The sequence below is a fragment of the Lycium ferocissimum genome, chromosome 3, assembly GCF_029784015.1.
Source record: "Lycium ferocissimum isolate CSIRO_LF1 chromosome 3, AGI_CSIRO_Lferr_CH_V1, whole genome shotgun sequence".
Lineage (NCBI taxonomy): Eukaryota > Viridiplantae > Streptophyta > Magnoliopsida > Solanales > Solanaceae > Lycium > Lycium ferocissimum.
The window spans coordinates 67,298,973-67,311,173 of NC_081344.1; the positions used below are offsets into that span (position 1 = coordinate 67,298,973).

A 12,201-nucleotide genomic window follows, 5' to 3' on the forward strand; every position below is an offset into this window, starting at 1 on the left:
TTCACTTCCACTTTCGAGGGTGATGATAACCGAACTTCTAGTTTATTGCACATAATTTTAAAAAACTAATTACTGTCGAGGAAAAATAACTCAACTACACCTATATACAACACTAACAACAAACCAAGTGTAATCCCATGAGTAGTGTCTGGAAATGATAAGATGTACGCAGCCTTACCCATAAAACCTAAAACCTAGCTTCATGGGGTAGAGAGGTTGTTTCCGATTGATCCTCGGCAACCATCCTCCTTTATCCGGGATTGGGACTGACAATGTGAACAATCTCACACTAAAAGGGAAATTAAATTGACAGCAGCACAGTAACTAAAACGACAGAACGAAGAATATATATACAACAGGATAGCAGGTTCAAAATATTGCAAGGCACCATCGATTAATGTACGAGGATCAGAGTCGCTACGGAAAATAATATCCCTGTATATCATACATTATTAGAACATAGATGACTGAAGGATAGTCCATACAAGTTGTATGATCCTAAACTTTGAAACAAATAGTGGAATCGATCACCGAGAAGAACTTAGCGGAAGTATACAGACACCAGAGGAATATCAACGTCGTTATCTTCATCATCTTCACAAGCAATGATGACATCCAAGTGGCGGCGATATGGCGGTATCTCCACCTTAGCAACGTCCCTTGCCAAATCTACTACTTTCTTGTCCATCCGTTCCTTGTGTCGGGGAAACATGCTGTTATACAACAAACAACTTCCACATGAAATGCTGTATGCATTTAGTCCTTTATCTGCAAGCCATTGGATTAGTTCTCTTAAAGTCGGATTGTTCTTGATGGCCCACCTATCCCAAACAGTCCAGCTCATATCATTATGTTTGACGACCTTAGGCGGGACTGGTTCGGCTATGGAGAATAGAGGTAGAGCGAGGTTGGCAAATGTGTTCCGGTAGTCCTCCAGTTTGTGGCCCCCGTCTAGAACCTTATACAGCTCAAGGCAAACAAGACCTGTCGCCATCGCAGTAGTAGTCGCGATTGCAGGAATGATCCTTCCCGCAATGAATTTAGCTTTCAGTTTGTCAACTTCAGGGATACTGTAGTTTCTCGCTCTCATGTTAGCAAGTGCTGCTATAAGATCCATGTGGTAATTAGTGTCATCGTCCTGTGATTAGATGAAACATCAAGAAAACATCAGTAACTGAGAAAATTCATCTGAGAATCGTGCTGCTGAGAATATATATATATATATATATATATATATATATAACAGCTTAAAGAGAGAGAGAGAGACACTTTAGTATGGTATTAGAACAGGCAAGAGATACTAAGTTTTGAGTTTAATCGGCACCATTATCAAAAGGAATTTCCACGGGCTTGGCGAGGTAAAAGGGAGACAGGTCCGCGAGGGTGCATGTTGAGAATATAAATTGCATAAAAAAGGTATGCCCTCTCTAACCGCTTAAGCTTTTAGATGAGATGGTCACACATTTCAACATAAGCAATTCATAAACTAGACAATTAGGGGGGAATATCATGAAAAAAGAAAACACAATTATAGCAGCTGAAAGATCGCGAAACTGATACCTTCTCAAATTGAATAGGTTTCATCCTGAAGCCTGGCGGTAAATTCTTCTTACAGCACTCCAGCTTTGATATAAGTTCATTGATGACCGCAGCATCATCTATAGAAGCGGTAGAGATACTGGTAGCCTTCTCATCGGTCACAATTTTCGCATCTTTACTTGGTTGAAAATCTGGGACCATAACCTTGTCAATTGCTTCGCTCAATTTCTTTGGGTGCTTAGCCCAATCAGGAATAGGTATACCAAAAGTTTCAGCACGTAATATGGATGCAGCCATGATAAAATGGAGATGACTGTGGTCGGTAGAAGAGAACTCCAAGGGACGAGGGAATCGCTTAGGGGCTGACCAAAAGGGGGCTCCAGAACTGGTCATAGCATCCTCAGGGAAAGTGAAAATCAGTTGTTTTACTCGGTTTGCAAAATAATCTTCAAACCTGGAAAAAGGACAAAGGTCAGAAACTGCAAGACACCGTTATGATAGTTAAATGCAAAAGACGAATGCAAAATGGTGCTCCCTCCATTTCAATTTGTTTGTCTTGGTTTGATTGGCACGGACTATAAGAAAGTAAAGAAGACTTTTGAATCTTGTAATCTTAAACTAAAGACCTGTATAATGTACTAAAATGCCCTTTAATCCTGTGGTCTTAAACAGACTAAAAAGGGAAGTAATGCAAACAAATCGAAACAGATGGAGTATTGTGTATTACTTGAGGCGTGCCCATGCAATGCAATCTTCAAAAGTTTCACAGCTTTCTCGATCTAGGCACTCGAGAACACGCTCCAAATTGTCTCTAGCTTGAGCATCACCAGCATTTGTTTGTGCAGATGTATATTCACTTGGATTAGAAAGATAAGCATTGACTTCTGCTGGTACTTTCTCAAGCAAGCCCTCAAATTCCGACCGTGCCCATGTCAAACAATGATCAATATTATGCGGGAAGGAATGCAAAGTGCACATGGGTGCTTGTTTCTCTGGAGGATCTCTCGATGCACCATAATTCTCGGTCAGATGGGGAATCACCATCTGAGTGTTACATTTGGCACCAAGGGTCCCTGATTCAAGCAGTGGTTTCTGAAAGTACAAGCATCTCTGATCGACATAAAGTCTCGCATTGACGTTGTCAAGTGCATTAATAACCACACTAAGATTCTCCCAAAAAGTGTCATCGAACACATTTTCAGTTTCGGGACCCACACGGTTCTGCAAAGCTTCGGCTCGAAACTTGGGATTTATAGATGCTGCAGCTGCAGCAGCAACAGTGGATTTTGCCTGGCCAATGTTCCAATCACGGAAAAGAAATTGTCTACTAAGATTACTCTTCTCAATAACGTCATCATCAGTGACTGTTAATTTCCCTTGTTCGGTGCATGCAACTCCCATTAGAGCCAAGTTCTTCAGAAACTCACAACCCAGGGCACCAGATCCCACCAAAAACACCTTAGCATCTTCTAGTTTCTTCTGGAATTTTTGCCCGAAGACTGAGATTTGGGCATCATAACGAGTATTCAATGGCTTAAGATCACCAGGATCCAGTGGCTCAGTTGGAAGTGATTCCAGGGAGTCGAAGTAAAAGAACTGTAAACAAAATTAAAACAAAAAACCAAAGAGGAAATATTAAAGAAAGCCAGTGTCCTTCAGACCCCCTTAACTCAAAAAAATAATCAGGCAACCAAATTATTTGTCCACTGAAACAATCACGCCTTCGAGTGGCAAATTTAGCCCATGAAAACATGACCCACCCAATCCGCCCATTAATTAGCTCAGCCTATTTTAGCCCAACTCATTTCAGCTCATCTTAAAATTGGGCTGATATATAGCCCAAAGTGACCCATGAGAACCTTATCAAATTACTTTCAAAATAACATTTTAATGTTTGATATGTTATATATAGCCATATTAAAAAAAATAGTTTTATTAGGTACTTAAAAAATTATAAAAGATCAAACAAAGATTTAACAGCTTAGTAGAATTGGGCGGGTTGGGTTATGACCCGCTTTTTAGCCCATATCAGCTCAATCCATTTTAGCCCAGCCCAAGTAACTTTTTGGAGGGTCAATGACCCACTCATTTATTAACTCAACCCATTTTGACCCGCCCATTCGACACCCCCAACAATCACACCACCCCAACCCCCCCCCCCCCCCCCAAAAAAAAAAAAGGTGTAGAAGGTGGGGCAGGAGGAGGGGGGTTGGGATTGGAAAAGGAACTCTAAAAAACAGAACTAAATATAAATGCGATCGACAGAAGATAAAAACAGCATTTGTAACCTGATAAAGCGGATGAAACTTCCCAGAGCAAGCCTTCACAACCTCCTGCCCAACAATACCACCGAACATAGCAGCCATTGGATTAAGTTCGGCACGTGCACCATGAGAAAACTGCTGTAAAAGGATTGGGATTATATCCTCCAATTTGCCCTCCCCCCTGCTTTCATTTAAATTGGTGGCAATAGAGACCAGCCTCTGAGCATCATCTTCTGAACCAGCAAGAGGAAACCGTGCCAAATCTGATCTGAACTTGTCTAATGCTTGGAAAGCCAAATGCAGCAGAGGTGGGCGGTCAAACTTTGAGAAATCACTAAGAAGAAAATCACCAGGATCACTAATAGCTTCCCTCAGTGTCTTGAAGTTCAAAACTTTAGGCTGCTTCACCTGAGTAACAATACCACCTCTTTCATAGGGACCAAAGTTTGTTGTGTCCTCGTCGAGGGTAAATGAATAAGGTCTTGCACTTCTAATTTTTCTTGGCTTGCCATCATTAAGTTCCGTCATGCCTCGTACTTCTGAGAACACAACTAGGTCCCCCTCCTGAAACTCAAGCCTTTCATCATCCACACACGAAATTAGGGCAGGGTTGTCATTACTAATCGATGCAATAATTCCCGTATGAGGTTCTTCACCATCTACATCAAAAACTGTGAACTCAGGGCCAAAATCACAAAAGACATAACCAAATAGACCTCTCACTTCAGTTCTGATAAATGCTATAGGGGGCTGATGATTGTGGCAGTAATCACTGAATTCCAATGCTTCCTCTAAGCCAGTGTTAGTAAATACCACAGCCTGCATTAAAACAACATAGTGTTCAGTGTGTTAGCATGAAACTATGATGTCTAGCTAGACAGTTACATTAGAATTTCTTACCAGTCCAAAGTCCAAACAATTAGCAAAAGGAGATTAAAGACAGTTCGCAAATTGATATATCTCAACAGGAACAAATTGCAAGAATTTAGCATGATTAAGGAAGTAAGTGCACACTGCATTCCCAAGGTCCCGATGCTTCTAGATTTCTCTGGTTGAAGGAACTTGTTTTATCAACTAAGACATATCTCCTTGTATAGAAATACTACCACAAACGCACAAGTCGATTTGGATACTTAGGAAGCACTAGCCAAAAATCATACTAGCAGTTGTAAGTACAGATTGACACGAAAATATGCAAATCAACGCAGCATCAAAAGATACGAGCAAATCTACTACTACAATTATAATTATAAACTATACCTCAACCCCAAACAAGTAGGGGTCGGTTATATGAATCCTCACTAACCATGTTTTCTTTGATTAAAATTCATCCAGGCCAGCATAAGGATAAAATGCGCTCCTGAATTACTTTTACAATCCAAAGAGAAATCCACCATAATACTATGTCAAGAGGTGGGGAAAAAAAAAAAAAGCAGCCACCTTTTTTTATAAGTATCATCCGCCTTTTGCATGAAAATAGCATACATCTCTAGATTTTTTTAATCTTTTGGTTGGTAAATCAAAGGCAATATTATTAATTGCACCAAAGAACTTCTGAACGATCTATCACATCTTTCAGAAGTTACCATACAAATCGAAGCGACAAACTCGTGCATCATTGCAAAAATATAGTTTTCGTTGAATAAACTTGGAAAAAGCTAAAACACAAAGCTGGCACTTCACCTGGAAATCAGAAAGCTTTTCCTTGGTCAATTTCGTAGTCAAAGTTGAGACGACTACAGCATTGTTGAGCTCTTGTAGCTTTTGAACAGAAGCAAGTGCTCTGTTCTTACCAACATCACTCTCTGAGAAAATAAAATTGCTTGACAGATCCCACAACTGCACTTCTCCTTCATCATGCAGAGTCACAGACTTTACACCAGCAAGTATAAGATTCTTTGCTGCAATCACATGGAAATACAGATATCACATAAATGCAAAGAAACACTAAATACCAAATATAGCCTGATTGACATGATGCCACCAGAAAAAGTCCAGAATTCAATCTTTCTTATATAAGCTACAGTTAGTGCAATTGCAACAGCAGTTAACAAGTGCAGGTACACGTAACTTATGCAACGTCTTCTACTGCATTACATAGAACTTTTAGTAGGCTTTTGGCCACAGATTCCAAATATTTTTCACTTTATTTGGAATTTATAAAGCTGGAGTTGTGTTTGGTTATACTTTTTGCAAAGGAGAGAAGAGAGCACTTTATTTGAAATTTACGAAGATGCAGTAGGAAAACAAGTTTGGAGCACTTTTCCAAATTTGGAATCCAACTCCAAGTTGGATTTCAAAAATTTTATAACCAAACACTGATTTTGAAACAAAGTGAAAAATTATTCCGGAAAAAAAGTGAATAATTCTCATGGCCAAATGGCTCCTTAATGGTTTCCTTCATTTGCACTTTTCTGACTCTCTCACTAAAAGTGTGTTCTCTTTGGACTTAATGCTTACAGACCATAGCTTGTGCAACGCGCAAGAAACACATCCTAGACTACACTCATGTTAATAGAAAAGTTAACAAATTGGGCGTCCCGATTCAGAACTCAAAATCTAAGTCTCCAGTCTGCAAAAGATGTTAATAGGTAACATACATGTGGAGTCATCAAACAATCTAACAGAACACAGAATAAATTCAAAAACCTAAAAGAACAGACAAAATCATTAAAAAACATTATAAATACCTATTTCAGCACCAAGCCCTTGGATCCCCGAGACAAGAACGTTCGAAGCAAAAAGCCTCCGCATAGTTTCACGGCCATACACGGCGAGCTGTCTGCTGTGGAGATCCTCATCAATATCATGTGGATTACCATCATCAAAAGCCATCTCTGTAACCGATCGTTCACCAATATTACTGCTGCTAGGGTTACCGTTAGTATTATTATTTATGACCTCGTTACTACTGCAACCGCTGGTATTATCTTTGGTGCAGGAAGAGATCACACAACTAGTTTTACGCTTTTTGAGAGCACTTTCTGGATCACAACTGCTACTGTTACCTTCAACTACCACGCCTTCTGCCGGTCTCTTTCTAGGAAGCATATAGTGCAACAAACTGCTAAACGCTCGGCGTAAACCCATTGAAACAACCAAAATCAGAAAACAACTCAATAATGCAAGATCAGATGACACAAAATGCATATGAACTAAAGCACGATAATCCGATATATCATAACAACATAAATACTTAACACTAGCATTTACTTTGTTTCATTTATAATTTATTCCAAATACAGTATATCAAGAAAAGAAGAAATGCAAAAACTCAAAGCAACATAATCCGATATATCATAACAACATAAATACCTAACACTAGCATTCACTTTGTTTCATTTGTAATTTATTCCAAATACAGTATATCAAGCAAAGAAGAAATACAAAAACTCAAAGCAACATAATCCGATATATCATAACAACATAAATACCTAACACTAGCATTTACTTTGTTTTGATTGTAGTTTATTCCAAATACAGTATATCAAGCAAAGAAGCTTGCACCGAAAGACAAAGCCATATTATTTTACTTCTTTTTTTTTTTTAATTACAATATCACAGCTGAATCTCAGTAGATCGTGAGAGCAACAAACATAACACTTGTCAATTGCAATTGATTCCAAATTCCAAACACCGTATATCAAGCATAGACGTAAGCTTGCACCGAACACTCAAAAACATGACTTATTTTTGGTTGTTCCTTACATGAATGTAGTGGATCATGGCTAATAAAATATCGTCGCTTGCGATTAACTCCAAATACATTATATCAAGCAAAGTGCACCGTGATAGCAAGCAAAAGCATGATTACAACTAGCATTTACTTTGTGTCATTTGTAATTTATTCCAAATACTATACATCAAGTAAACAAGCTTACAGACAAAAGGCATATTATTATTATTATGTTTTTCTACAATAACACAGGTGAATCTCAGTATATCATTTCACCAACAAATATAACACTTGATTCCAAATTCCAAACACAGTATATCATAATAACTTATTTTGTTTTCACAGTATATCATCAAGCAAAAAAGAAAAAAAACTTGCACATAATACAAAAAAAAAAAAAAATACATGACTTATTTTATTTTTTCAACACGAATCTGATGGATCGTGAGAGCATCGAAGATATAGTCGCGCTTGCAATTAATTCCAGAACTAAAATCTCAGTAGATCGTGATAGCAAAATTTAAAGCAAACTGATAATAGATGAAGAAATTACCGATAGAATCAGAGGATATGTGTAAATCTCAAAAGCATATAATATCACATGAAAAATGTTACAATCACGTTTTATTTAATGTAATTTTAAATTTACAAATATTTTTCAAATATTGTGCATTATTCCTAAACATCAGTACATCAAAGGACTAAATCTCAGTGGATCGTGATAGCAAAATTTAAAAGCAGAACTGATTATTATAGATGAAGAAATAAATTACCGATAAAATTAGAGAATATGTGTGAAGAAATAGAGAGTAATTATGGAGAAGAATTTTCATGGATTTGCTAAAAAAAAAACGATAGTAGAGGGTAGTCAGGGGTATTTATGGAATTTTTTTTTGGTTTAGGGATTTGGGAGTATTAGAGGACAGGTGCCTAACTATGGCTACTGCGGAAAAATAGTTAGCGTTTTCATTACGTGAATCTATCTTTCTTTCCTTTGTAACAGGGAAAGACAGAAGGTTGACTCGTGTTTCTTTTTTGGCCTTCCTCTTTTTTTTTTTTTTTTTTTTTTTTTTTTTTTGGGGGGGGGGGGGGGTTTACTAGTTCTAGAAACTACCATTGGGGGGGGGGGGGGGGGGGGGGGGGGGGGGGCGGGGTGGTATGCATATAACTGAAATTCAAATTTTTTATATTGCGATTTCGGTATTATAATATTTAGTATAGTATTTGGTATGTATTTTAAGTGTGGTATTCAATGCGGTATTCATAAAAAAAATATCGAATCATACAGAATTAATTTGGTGCGGTAATAATATAGTATTTTTAGAAACCGAAATTATGTATGGAAGTTTCAAATATCGTACCATGCCCATCCCTAACTACCAAAGATACATAAATTGACAAAATCAAAAAATCTCAGATATATATAAAAATATAAATGTCAAAAGCATATAATATCACGTAAAAATGTTTTTTTCTTCCATCTGGTGTTCGGTACCTACATTGGAGCCGGACTATATCTGGATTCATGCAACATAGGGTGCCATTCGGGAGAAGCACTCCCTACCAAGGATTTTTTCATATCTAGGGCTCAAACCCGAGGTCTCTAATTAAGGAAGGAGCAGCTTCATCCGGTGCACCACATTTTTTGTGAAAATGTTACCATAACGTTTCATTTTACAAACTATTTCTTTGAGCAGAAAATTTTCTAAAATTTTCTAAATATTGTGAATTACTCCTAATAAGTGTTGTGATTACTTCTTAATAGTTTTTAAAATATATATTTTTCTTTCAAAGATAAATGTTTTAATATATAAATTCGCGCGGATTTGGTGTTTTGACAATCGTGCTTTGAGTCCTTCGTATTATACTGGACAAAGGGTGTATAAATAATATTTCTTCCGTTTCAATTTATGTGAACCAATTTGATTGGATACGGGATTTAAAAAAGAAGAGAAGACTTTTAAACTTGTGGTATTAATGAATCACATATACTTTGTGTGGCTATAAATCATTGCATAAAGATAAATTGTTTCTAAATATAGAAATGGGTCATTCTTTTTTGCACATATTAATAAAGAAATATGTTCACGTAAATTGAAATGGAGGGAATATCTTTTTATAATTAAAAAAATTTAAAACCCATAATTAAAAAACTATTGACATTCTAAATAGTACTCGTAAGAGTTTAAGTTTTCACACGATATAATACATAATCAGATTACTTATTAGGTTGCTATAATTAATATTTTGATCAGTATTAATTTGTAATTTGATATAAATAGTACTCCCTCTTTTCAAATTTATGTGATATTTTTTATTTTTTGAGAGTTAATTTGATTAAATATTAAAGCTAAATTGGATTAGATTAACTTAATATTTTAAGATTAAAATTTATATATTTGAACTGCATGAAAAGTACTATAAGTTGCAACTTTTCTCATATGAATTTGGTGAAAACATATATCAAAATTCATGCAGTTTGTATCTCGGAAAACGAAAAGTATCACATAAATTGAAACAGGAGGAGTAACTAATTTGTAATCACATAGTTAAAATTAGTTGACTATCAATATATACAATATTTTTAGAAATATTTTTAACAGTGAAAGATGTTATTTATAATATTCCATGCAATTTTTAATTATGTAATTTTTTATTTTCTAAAAATTTAAAAATAATGTTTGTAATCACACAAAAAGATAACATCATATTTGAACTCAATATGCTTTTATTAAGATGGAAAGTATATATTATAAAATGGAACGGTAATTTTGCATATGGTCAATGTCATGCCTGCATAGGGCGGTGTGCCATGACCCGTTCCAAAACTTGGGCTAAAAGGAATAACCCCATGACCATTCAAAATTGAAGTTGCCAAATATATATATACTATATTATAAACCTTTCAAAACAAAATTTAGGTGTGCTTCGTGAAAGAACCAAGACATTACTTAGGTCACTGTTGTAATATAATATAGAGTTACAAACTCACATTTAGCGTGATATTGTTGAAATTTTTTTATAAGAAAGATTCCAGGTTAATTTATGTGCAACAAGTGGTGAACTATCTTCGTTTAGATCTTTTTCACTCTTAAAAGTTATGGGTGAAGTAAGTATACCATAGAAAAATGCATTATTTTGCACCGTAGGTGTTCTGCAAAAGAATAGTATATATAAACATTGTTTGAGCAATTTTTGTAGTGCTACATGCTTCATACCAATGACATAAAAGTTTTGAATCATGCTGCACCTTGATTGACAAGGGCATTTCAGTCATTTACATCGATATTTCATTTAAATTTTATTATTGAATTTGTCAAATACTCTCTCTCCGCGAGGCTATCTCACGTACACAAATACATAAAAAAATTCTAGAATCAGAGGTCCTGAGAAAAATAAACAAATCCAGCCCTTCATATATTCCATAGCTTTCAGAATAAGACTTCCATTCTCTGAAGTTATTCTCTTCTGGGTCTTCCACTTTAGCCTAAGCACTTTCATTGCTCAAATTTTGTTTAATCTTCATCAAAAATATATTTTTTTTAAAAATAGTGACATCAGGGTTTAATTCTGAATTTCAGTGTTGAAATTAGTTTTGTTGCATCAGTGCATGTATATGTTAATGCTAGCTTTACCTGTGAGATGGTGGAGTGGGGTGCAACTGAAATGTGATATCGAATTTTATGTTGAAATGTCTGTATGCGAAAAGTGGGTAAAAGAGACAATTCGGAAAAATATCAGCATAGAGTAGTTGTACATTGTGCAGTAAGAGCGTCAGGTTCACTAAAAAACCAGGCAACTTTGATTTAATTTCAGGCATACCCCTCAAGTTGCAGAGCTTTCCTTTACTCAATGCCACATGTGTGAATGCATATTTCAAAAAATGTGGGCCCTACTATATTGCTTGCCTTAGGAAGATTATCAGAAAATTACTTTTTTTTTCCTCCTGGATCAGACCGGTATATAAGTTGTAAAATTAGCATTTAAGACCAATTCAATTTCTTTTTTTCTTACATAAGCACGACATCATATTAATACTTCTGTTTTTGCTATTTCCAATTAAAGGAAACAACGAGTATATTCACTGAAATTTTAAAGAACGTAGTTTTTTATTTAAATAGAAAATACATTTGAATTTTGTGTCGTTTATGTTACATCCCGTATCTTAATCTGCAAGCAAGTTAGGCTATCCGTATCATTAAGAGTTTTAGTGGAAAAAGCGAAGGTTTGAACGTTTTGCGAAAATGATTGATAAGCTATTTCGTACCATGACTCCTTGATTAGTTGGGAAATTGGGAAATTACCCTTAATGAAAGTTGTAGTAAGTAGAAATACCTTTCCAACCATATAAGACCGCGCCAATCGAGATCGGAGCAAGGATATATGATCGTCTCAATATGGCTAATAGTAAGGCGCTTAAAATTCTAGAATAGCCTAAGTTTTCGATACGTCTGCCTTCCAGTCCAATTTAGTGAAAATCCGTTGAGAATTTGAGGAAACTTAAAACACAAAAGTTGTATCCCTTTGAAATAGCTTTCCAACGGTATATTGTGGAGCCCAAACAGAGCTCTGTACAAGAAGTTATGTCCATTTTACCGAACACTTCACAGAACCGACACACGTCGCTTTTCAGGGCGCGTGAGGGAGCGGGCCGATCGCAAAAAAACACCCTCTCTGAATATTGACCTGCAGGGGGTCGTGCGCTGTAGGTGCGTCGCGGGT

At 36.2% G+C, this 12,201-nt stretch overlaps 1 protein-coding gene across 2 annotated transcripts; it reads right to left on the reverse strand.

The window, feature by feature from the left end:
• Positions 1-361: 361 nt before the first annotated feature.
• Positions 362-8,505, reverse strand: LOC132050483 (ubiquitin-activating enzyme E1 1-like). 2 transcript variants are annotated; one of them, XM_059441734.1, is made up of 7 exons: positions 8,253-8,505; positions 6,494-6,867; positions 5,487-5,704; positions 3,828-4,622; positions 2,267-3,135; positions 1,561-1,993; positions 362-1,138 (listed from the first exon to the last, which is right to left on the reverse strand). In XM_059441734.1, exons 2-7 carry the CDS (start codon positions 6,852-6,854, stop codon positions 542-544), a joined length of 3,273 nt encoding a protein of 1,090 aa, XP_059297717.1. In that variant the 5' UTR covers positions 6,855-6,867; positions 8,253-8,505; the 3' UTR covers positions 362-541. The 2 variants fall into 2 exon arrangements, with proteins under 2 accessions (XP_059297717.1, XP_059297718.1); XM_059441735.1 differs by having other exon boundaries at positions 6,494-6,870.
• Between the last annotated feature and the right edge of the window lie 3,696 nt (positions 8,506-12,201).

What these genes read in the sequence shown, in the direction of transcription:
- LOC132050483 (XM_059441734.1), bottom strand. Translation starts at nt 6,854, where the DNA reads ATGCTTCCTAGAAAGAGACCGGCAGAAGGCGTGGTAGTTGAAGGTAAC. An exon ending in AGGGCTTGGTGCTGAAATAG is followed by an intron (nt 5,705 to 6,493) that starts GTATTTATAATG and finishes ATGTGATTGCAG; the next exon opens with CAAAGAATCTTATACTTGCT. An exon ending in AACCTATTCAATTTGAGAAG is followed by an intron (nt 1,139 to 1,560) that starts GTATCAGTTTCG and finishes ATCTAATCACAG; the next exon opens with GACGATGACACTAATTACCA.